General features: G+C 45.6%; 1 protein-coding gene across 1 annotated transcript; it reads left to right on the top strand.

Moving 5' to 3' along the window:
* Positions 1 to 1,047: 1,047 nt before the first annotated feature.
* Positions 1,048 to 8,009, top strand: Mat2a (methionine adenosyltransferase 2A). The gene is made up of 9 exons (XM_051154737.1): positions 1,048 to 1,173; positions 3,897 to 3,974; positions 4,232 to 4,354; positions 5,207 to 5,319; positions 5,397 to 5,540; positions 5,712 to 5,930; positions 6,380 to 6,562; positions 6,652 to 6,785; positions 7,320 to 8,009. The coding sequence occupies exons 1-9, from the start codon at positions 1,083 to 1,085 to the stop codon at positions 7,420 to 7,422; spliced, it is 1,188 nt and encodes a 395-aa protein (XP_051010694.1). The 5' UTR covers positions 1,048 to 1,082; the 3' UTR covers positions 7,423 to 8,009.
* Positions 8,010 to 9,443: the final 1,434 nt, after the last annotated feature.

Genomic DNA, 9,443 nt, shown 5'->3' with positions numbered 1-9,443 from the left:
CGAGGCTATTTGACCTTGAGAAGCGATCTGAAGCACACCGGGAGGCCTGAATAGCACCCCTCCCCAACACACTCAAGAAACATTTTTGTTCGTATTCTCTCGAAAAGATTGATTTAACATCCATTTCTCCCTCAGAAGCAGGGAAAACCAAGCCGTGCAAGGTCAGACTTTGGGCAGAAAAGGCTCTAGCGCGGTCTCAGACTCCAGGGGTCCACGAGGCCAGGCGAGGGGGGAGGGGAGGACGGCAAGTGGCAATTGTTTTTAAAAAAAAAAAAAACAATATGGCATTCCCGCTAGCTGGCTTTGCAGCCATTTTCACCAGAGCGGTTACCGGAGAAATGACTAACAGTTGGGCCGGAGCCCCTCAGAACCTCTCGCCCCTCGCAGGGAACCGCGTAGGATGAATGAGGGCGGTGTACAGCCGCCTCCGCGGGCTAGGCAACATGGCCACCTTCCCGGGGCGGAGGGCCACCGGGTGCCGGTGCACGAGGCGACGAGCGGCGGGGGTTGCAGGAGGGACCCCCCTCGGCCTGAGCCTTAGCACAAAACGGCCGCCACCCCGGAGCCCGCCGCTGGGGGGCGCGCGCGCCGGCAGGCCTCCGCGGACAACGGTCCGAAGGGACGTGCCCGTGTCCCCGCACGGGGTGGGGGGGAGGCCGTCTCCCCAAACCCAAATCGTCTCTCCTCCGGCAGTGAACGTGGGAAAAGGGGCGCAGGACCCCCTCCGTCTAACTCGCTCGCTCAGGTCTCCGTTTACCCAACGCCACCAAGATGGCCCGACTACGGGCAGGAGGCGCGGTCGGTGGGCTCCGCTCGCTCCCCCGCCCCCGTCGGCCGAATGGTCCAGCCCGAGCTCGCCCGGGCGCACCGCCCGCCCGTGGCGCATTGGCGCGCGACGCCGAGGGGCGGGGCCCGAGCCGGGCGCGCGCGGCCGCTGCTCTATAAATACTGGGCCGCTTCGCCCGCCGCGCCGTCCGCTGCGAGTCTCCAGCCTAGCCCCGGAGCTGAAGCGAGCCTCCCTTTGCGCGCTTCGCCGCCCCGCTGCCTCGCCGCTGCTCCGTGTCCTCTCGCCCGCCGCCGCCATGAACGGACAGCTCAACGGCTTCCACGAGGCGTTCATCGAGGAGGGGACGTTCCTCTTCACCTCAGAGTCTGTGGGGGAAGGTCACCCAGGTGAGCTGCTGATGGGGACTCGGGGAAGGGAAAGGCGGAGGGCAGTGGCCCCGGGGCGCGGGGGTGGTGGTGGGGAGTCGAGGTCGTCCCCGGCGGGGGAACGCAGCGGCGGCCGCGCGCCTCCCTCCTAGCGCCGCGAGTTTACAGCGCGTGTGTGTCCTCGCTCCCCTCCCCCTCCTCTCTTCCCTCCCCATCCGCTGGCGCGCCCCGGCTTGCGGAAGGATCCAGAAAACGGGAAGGGCGGGGGCTCGCGGGAGCGATCGGCGCGGGGAGGGCACGGTTTCCTCCTCCGTAGTCCCGTCGTCTGGAAAAAAAAAAAAAAAAACCTCAAGTGGGCGACCCCGCCCCGCGTGCTCGCGTCCGGCCGCCGGGAGCGCGCGCCCCGCATTGCAGCGGCAACCACGTGTTCGCCGCATGTGGCAGGCATCGGGGCGAAGCGGAGCCGTCGGCCTCCGGCTACCCGACCCCTGGATTTGAAGTGGGGGTGCTGGTGTCTCCAAATGTCTATCTCTGTGGTTTCCGGCCTCTGAATATGCGTAAAGAGTATAGGTGGACATACCCTCAGGGCTTCAAGGTGACAGACAGCCGGCGACTAAATATAGCGCCGTTGGAGAAGGCATTCCGGATTTGGAGTCTGCTTGAAAAGGATGAGAGACATGAATTGAGTGCAGACTCCCATCGCATTCGGTTTCCCTTTTAAGTCTTCACTTAAGTGGTTTTTTACGACTAAGGGCGGATTTATTTCATGTTTCCTTTGTCCACTGAACGGCCATGATATCAGTTACAATGACGCTGTTTTCTGGACCATTGGGTCTCAGACTGAACATGCCATCTAGTAAATATTAATATCCTATTTCAGCTGCTCCTGTCCTTTGGGGATCCACAGCAGCACACATGCTCTGACAGAAGAAGGTTCTGTTTTTAAGCGGGGCCTGGTGGGGCACACCTTTAGTCCCAGCCCTTGGGAAGCAGAGGCAGGTGGATCTCTGAGTTCGAGGCCAGCCTGGTCTTCAGAGTGAGTCCAGGACAGCTAAGGCTACACAGAGAAATCCTGTCTTTAAAAAAAAAAAAAATCAAAAGAAAAAAAAAGTCGGCTCTGCCTTTAGTTAATGGCTTACTTAGTGATCGAGAACTAGCCCATGAGGATCTTAATGATGAATGGAAGTGAAGTGGACTGTGGTGGGGTGTTTTTCCCCTCAAGGAAAGGGTTGTCTGCCCACATAGATTGAGCTACTCCTTCTAACAGTTGATAAATTAGGTCTTAAGGCTCTATGACTGCAGTAGTAACAAAATCCAGGAAACTGGAGCCAAGCATGGTGGGACACTTGTGTAATCCCATCACTTACAATGTGGAGGCAGGAGACTGGAGTTTGAGCTCTATGGAGGCGGTCCAATTCAGAATACCTTCCTTTTCTTAAATTGATAAAGCAAGGAGAAATAGAATAGTCTGTAGAGCACATTAAAACAGTTCTGGGTCATTTTCCTGTTGCTGGTACTTATGTTTATAGTTGTACATTTGCTTTCATGGCTAAATTACAAAAAATCTTGATCCAATTGGTTGGTGTTCTTTAAGGTTAGAATGGTTGCACTACATAACGCCTTGGTTCATTCAGAACCCCCAAGTACCAAGATTTGGTAACCTGACACTTGGCTCTTTTAGTGGGTTAAAATTGTAATGATTTTGAAATGTGGGGAATAAAATAGGACAATTTTCTTTAAAATATAATGTAGAAAATAGTTTGGCTGGCAACTTCTACTTTAAAAGTAATCTGAAATATTTTTGAGGTGGAACTGAATTCCTTGTAAGGTGTAAGTTACATAATGGGCTAGGATGCGTTAAATATGCTGAAAGTTTTGGCTTTAACTGAATTGATGAGTTTGCATGACGGGTTATATCAGGTTTTTCAAGTAGCATACATACCTGTAGAGAGCAATTAATTATTCTAACAAATAGCTCCTGGTAAAGCAGTGCTTTAATAGTTATGATCTCCATATTTTGGGCTGGAGAGATGGCTCAGCAGTTAAGAGCACTTCCAGAGGTCCTGAGTTCAGTTCCCAGCCACATGGTGGCTCACAACCATCTATACTGTGATCTAATGTGTACTGTTATACATAATAAATACATCTTTTTTTAAAAAAAGATCTCCATATTTCATGCAAAGAAGTAGAACAGTTCACAGTTATGTGGGTAGGGCACGTGCGATGCTCAGTGGGCTAAAGATACCTGTTGCCAGTGCCAAGCTTGTCACCACCTCAGTTCAGTCCTTGGCACCTAGAACACAATGGAGAGAACCAAGTCCTCTTAATGTTGTCTTCTGATCTCTACATGAACACCATGGCACAAATGTGTGTCAGGTATGCACATATAATGCAGTTATTTTGCTTTTTACTATAATAGGTTTAAATCTTGGAATGGTGGTACCTGCTGTAATCCCAGTATTCTGGAGGCTGAGGCAGGATTGCCATGTGTTTGAGCTCAGACTGGGTAATATGCTGAAACCCTAATTTAGAAATCAAGACTTTAGAGGTTTTGTTTTTGTTTTTTGTTTTATTTATTTTTTGTTATTGTTGCAGATAAGTCTATAATTTTGACACCCTGATAAGTTTTTTGTCATTATAAGCTCATAGCTATACTTGGCCCTCAGTTGGATAGAAACTGCTAGCTACATGTTAGATAGGCTTAATAGTAATGGTTGAGTTAAGAAAAAGTATTTTTCCCCCAGATAAGATCTGTGACCAAATCAGTGATGCTGTTCTTGATGCACACCTTCAGCAAGACCCCGATGCCAAAGTGGCCTGTGGTGAGTAAGAACACTTGCTGGGGAATAGAAAAGGGCATTGAAGCAAAGTCTGGTGGTAAAGGTCTATAATACCAGCTGCTTGGGAGGCCTGGATTGTAGGTGGCAAGTTAAATGTCGATGTGGGCAATTTAGCAAGGCCTTATCTCAAAAACAGAAAATATGAAGCCCAGGGATATAGTGTGGATAACATGATTGAATTCCTCAACTGCCCCTCATCCCCATTAATACTTTAAAAGCATAAATTTCTATTTTATTAGAAACTGTTGCTAAAACTGGAATGATTCTTCTTGCTGGAGAAATTACATCCAGAGCTGCCATTGATTACCAGAAAGTGGTTCGTGAAGCCATTAAGCACATTGGATATGATGATTCATCCAAAGGTATAGTTTAAAGATTTTTTTCCTATGAACTCATTTTTGCAGACCTAGAATATGATGATGCTGGGAGAAACTTTAGAATGTTCCTAGTAATAATTTACTGATTGCATTAACCGTATCTGTTGAAGTTAACTTACCTGTATGGCCTAGGAAGCCAATAACTGATACAATGAGACTGTAGTGTATTTAAAGCTGTAAGCCCTACGCTGGGCAGAATCTAAACTACTACTAATCTACTAGTAAACTAAACTGCTCTAATCCTATGGCCTCAAAACCATATATCCCAGTCACTTGCCAATCTGATCCTCTGGAGGGTTCTCTCCCAGCTGTCAACTGTGCAAGTTCAGCTCTTCCAACCTCCCTTGGAAGCCCCACCTTCCACTTCCTGTTCTTCTGTCCAGCTGATTGGCTAAACAGCACTTTATTGACAATTGCTACATCCACTCAAGGCATTCCTGTACATATATATCCTTTCAGCTATTCTGTCCTCAAAAGTATGGCATTTAGTGTATGAGCAGTCTCCTTTCCTACAAATAAAATACAGATTCATAGCAATTGAATGGCCAGACATGATGATACACCTGTAAATCCAACTTCCTCAAGGTCAGGCAGGAGTTAACAATTTGTGGTTTGAGGCTAGCCAGGTTAGGCCTTGTTTCAAACCATATTGTATCAGATATTGCTCCTATCAGTATTTTTTTTCCCCTCTTTACCCTTTTATTTAAAGAAGTACCTGACAACTTTCCTTTAGCATGTTCAAATTGCTAGCAACATAGCACTAGTATTAGCATTTTGGAGTTATCAGTTTAAAAAACTGCGAGGGTTGTTGGAACGCCTTGTTGTGTTTGACTATAGGGTTTGACTACAAGACTTGTAATGTGTTGGTGGCCTTGGAACAACAGTCACCAGATATTGCCCAGGGTGTTCATCTTGACCGGAATGAGGAAGACATTGGTGCAGGAGACCAGGTATTATGATCATTTATTGGTATCTCTTTTAACATTAAATTCTGAAGCTTGGATTGATCAATCTTCCCTTTTTTCAGGGTTTGATGTTTGGTTATGCCACTGATGAAACTGAAGAGTGTATGCCTTTAACCATTGTCTTAGCACACAAGCTAAATGCTAAACTGGCTGAACTACGTCGCAACGGCACATTGCCTTGGTTACGCCCAGATTCTAAAACTCAAGTAAGTGGTGATCTTTAATCTACATTTGTCTCAAATTACATTAAAATTCATTTGTTACTTATAGCTGACTAGGGAGACTAACTGATCTTTTGCTATATTTAAACTTTCGGTAGAGAACCCACTACAAAGCTGCTTGGTTAGACAAGTGTTCTGATCTATTTTGCATTCAAGGTGACTGTGCAGTATATGCAAGACCGAGGTGCTGTGCTTCCTATCAGAGTCCACACAATTGTTATATCTGTTCAGCATGATGAAGAAGTTTGTCTTGATGAAATGAGAGATGCTCTAAAAGAGAAAGTGATCAAAGCTGTCGTGCCTGCAAAATACCTTGATGAGGATACAATTTACCACCTACAGCCAAGTGGCAGATTTGTTATTGGTGGGCCTCAGGTAATACATTAAATGCTTTGGCTTACTGTTGGTTACTTGAAAAATTTGGCCGCCACCATCTCTTTCCAGCTGTGCCCCTTCGTCCACACGCCCTGTGTCTTCTGTGTTCTAGGCTACCCTAGAATTCACTGTATTTGGTGTTACACGGCTGTGTGCAGCTAGCCTTGAGCACCTTGCTGTGCTTCTCAAATGCTACAATTATGGGTGTGAGCCACTGCTGGCTATATAATAATAATCTTAAATAGTTCCTAATAGTTTAATCAAGAACCACTTATTAGAAAAGATAACATGGCTGAGCATGGTGGTACACAACTTTTATCCTGGCACCGAGGGGGTAGGGGCAGTGAGTTCAAGGCTAGCCTGGTCTACAAAGTGGGTTACAGGACAGAGAAAATCTGTCTTAAAAACAAAAGGAAAAGATTGTATGACTTAAACCCTATAAATTTCAGGGTGATGCTGGTTTGACTGGCCGAAAAATCATTGTGGATACTTACGGCGGTTGGGGAGCTCATGGAGGAGGGGCCTTTTCAGGAAAGGATTACACCAAAGTGGACCGCTCAGCTGCTTATGCTGCTCGATGGGTAGCAAAATCCCTTGTTAAAGGAGGTCTGTGCAGGAGGGTTCTTGTTCAGGTACGTAAGGACATGTACATGGGAGAAGGCTGTTTAGGGAAATACTGTATGTACATCCTGTTTTATAACAATATATTACTGACTTTTAGGTCTCTTATGCTATTGGAGTTTCTCATCCATTGTCGATCTCCATTTTCCATTATGGTACTTCTCAGAAGAGTGAAAGAGAGCTATTAGAAATTGTAAAGAAGAATTTTGATCTTCGCCCTGGGGTCATTGTCAGGTAAAGATGGTAAAGCCTATTGCTAGTGAGAAATAGGGGGTGTGGGCATATCTACACTAAAATTGAGGAGATGAACAAATTTTAATTCTAGAACATGGTGATATTCTAAATTGCCTAGAGAGGGACCTAGCTGATGAAGTTAGTGTGCTGTCACTTAAAAGTAACATCCTAGAAAGTTCTCCATCTTTGATTCTGAGGTTTGTGGTTACCTTAACGAAGGATAAGCTAAGGTGGGCTATTTGAAGTTACAAAGAAAATAACCATAGTGGGCAGTAATTGGACCTTGGTAAGTATTCTATTCGAATTCCTGAGAATGATAAGTTTTTGTATTTGTCAAGCCAGGGCTGGAAAACAACAACTGTAGTTACTATGGACACAAGGGAAGTAACAAACACTTTTGCCATGAACTTTTTTTCTAGCAAATCCAGGGAGAACTGAACTCATTTGCCAGAGCTCTTGAAATGAGTCTTGCTGATTATTTTGCTTTGTTTTAATTTAATGCTACATATTAAGTTATGGACTTGTATATTCCAGGGATCTGGATCTGAAGAAGCCAATTTATCAGAGGACTGCAGCCTATGGCCACTTTGGTAGGGACAGCTTCCCATGGGAAGTGCCCAAAAAGCTTAAATACTGAAAGTGTTAGCCTTTTTTCCCCAGACTTGTTGGCGTAGGCTACAGAGAAGCCTTCAAGCTCTGAGGGAAAGGGCCTTCCTAAAATTTTTCTGTCCTCTTTCAGCTCCTGATCAGTTGCAGTCACTCTAATCAATGACATGAATTTAGCTTTTGTGGGGGACTGTAAGTTGGGCTTGCTATTCTGTCCCTAGGTGTTTTGTTCACCATTATAATTGATATAGTGAGCATAGGTAATCCGTGTAACTGCCTAGAAACAAACACTGTAGTGAATAATGCTTTGAAATCGAACCTTTGTGCCCTATCACCTAATCCTCCAAAGTCCTAATTGCAATTACTTTCCCACCAGATGCTGAAAATGTCCTTGTAATGTGCACGTAAAGTACTTGTAGTTTGACTATAGACTCTGGCAGTGCCACAGCCCTGTCCGCATGAATTTGTAATGTCTTGAGCTCTATTTATTGAATGTGAAGCCCCTTCCCTTACCCTCCCTGTAACTTAAGTCTTTTCTAATTATGTAGTTCTTTTTGTCAGGGAGTGTTCCTGTCCAATCAATCTTGCATGAAACGCAAGTTTCAATTGGAGCTCTAGCCTGACATTTGAAAAAAAAAAAAAAAAAGGCAGTTACAATTAAAACATCTCCCTGGTGCTTATGCTATTAATTGCCACCTCAAACAGCACCAAATCAAACATTTTTTCCACTTTTCAGCTGTCTTTGGAGGACGTACGTAATAAGGTTTTATTTAGTAAACCAATCCTATGCATGGTTTCAGCACTAGCCAAACCTCACCAACTTCTAGACTAGAAAAACAGGCACTTGGCACCCTTGTGATGTCATACAGAGAAGTCACAGGGCAGTACCTGAGGGTCTGTAGGTTGCACACTTTTGGTACCAGGTAGCTTTTTTTTTTTTCTTTATAAGAAAGAGTACACCACACTGCACAATAGCTCCTCCCACGGTTTTAACTTTGTTTTATTTTCAAAACCAGGTCCAATGAGCTTTCTGAACAGCTGGTGTAGCTACAGAGAAACCAGCTTCCTTCAGAGAGCAGTGCTTTTGGCGGGGAGGAGGAAATCCCTTCATACTTGAACATTTTCTAATTGCTTATTTATTGTATTCTGGGGTATGGCGTAAGTACAGAGAAGCCATCACCTCAGATGGCAGCTTTTAAAAAAAATTTTTTTTTTTCCTCAACACCGTGATTCCTTTAAATTGTTTCCAGCATTCCCAGGTAGGCCAAGGTGTCCTACAGAAAAACCTTGGGTTAGACCTACAGGGGGTCTGGCTGGTGTTAACAGAAGGGAGGGCAGAGCTGGTGCAGCTGGCCATGGAGAGAGCTGACTTGGCTGGTGTGGTACAGAGAAGCCAGCTTGTTTACATGCTTATTCCATGACTGCTTGCCCTAAGCAAGAAAGTGCCTTTCAGGATCTATTTTTGGAGGTTTATTACGTATGTCTGGTTCTCAATTCCAACAGTTTAATGAAGATCTAAATAAAATGCTAGGTTCTACCCGAACTGTGTTCATCACTTGTCCATCTAAGTTACAATTTATGTGTGTCCCCTTACAGCATCTGCCGCCTATTGCCAGTAATGAAAACTAGGTCTGGCTTAATACTGTGCACACACACCATGCATGGTGCTTGAGGAGGTCAGGACATATAGGTGTTGAATTTACATCACCACGTGAGGGCCTGGGAATCAACATTCATATGTCCACAGGCTTTAGCAGGCCTTCCCCCTGCTACTCAGGTAGCCTAATCATGTAGATTGTCTTGAGTAAGGCTAGCTAGTTTGACTAGCATGCCACCGCTATACAGAGATAAATGGGGACCTGAAACCTACCTAGAACCTTGAAAGAGGACAAAGAGGCTTCTGTGCATTTTGCACTTAGAAAACTAGAAAAAGAATTAAAAGCTGGCTAGATGTGCAATGCTAGACCTCTTGGCTTTTCAAGGACTTCGGCAGAGCCTAGCCTCTGGCCATAGCATTACAACCTCCTTCAACTAGATAATCTCACTTCTCCC

Source organism: Acomys russatus, chromosome 13 (assembly GCF_903995435.1).
Source record: "Acomys russatus chromosome 13, mAcoRus1.1, whole genome shotgun sequence".
Classification (NCBI taxonomy): domain Eukaryota; kingdom Metazoa; phylum Chordata; class Mammalia; order Rodentia; family Muridae; genus Acomys; species Acomys russatus.
This window is presented reverse-complemented; position numbering and strand designations above follow the sequence as displayed.

Excerpts from the sequence above, each read along its gene's own strand:
- Mat2a (XM_051154737.1), top strand. The coding sequence starts at position 1,083 with ATGAACGGACAGCTCAACGGCTTCCACGAGGCGTTCATCGAGGAGGGG. Across the intron at positions 3,975-4,231 it reads CGATGCCAAAGTGGCCTGTG|AAACTGTTGCTAAAACTGGA; the intron begins GTGAGTAAGAAC and ends CTATTTTATTAG. Across the intron at positions 6,563-6,651 it reads GCAGGAGGGTTCTTGTTCAG|GTCTCTTATGCTATTGGAGT; the intron begins GTACGTAAGGAC and ends ACTGACTTTTAG.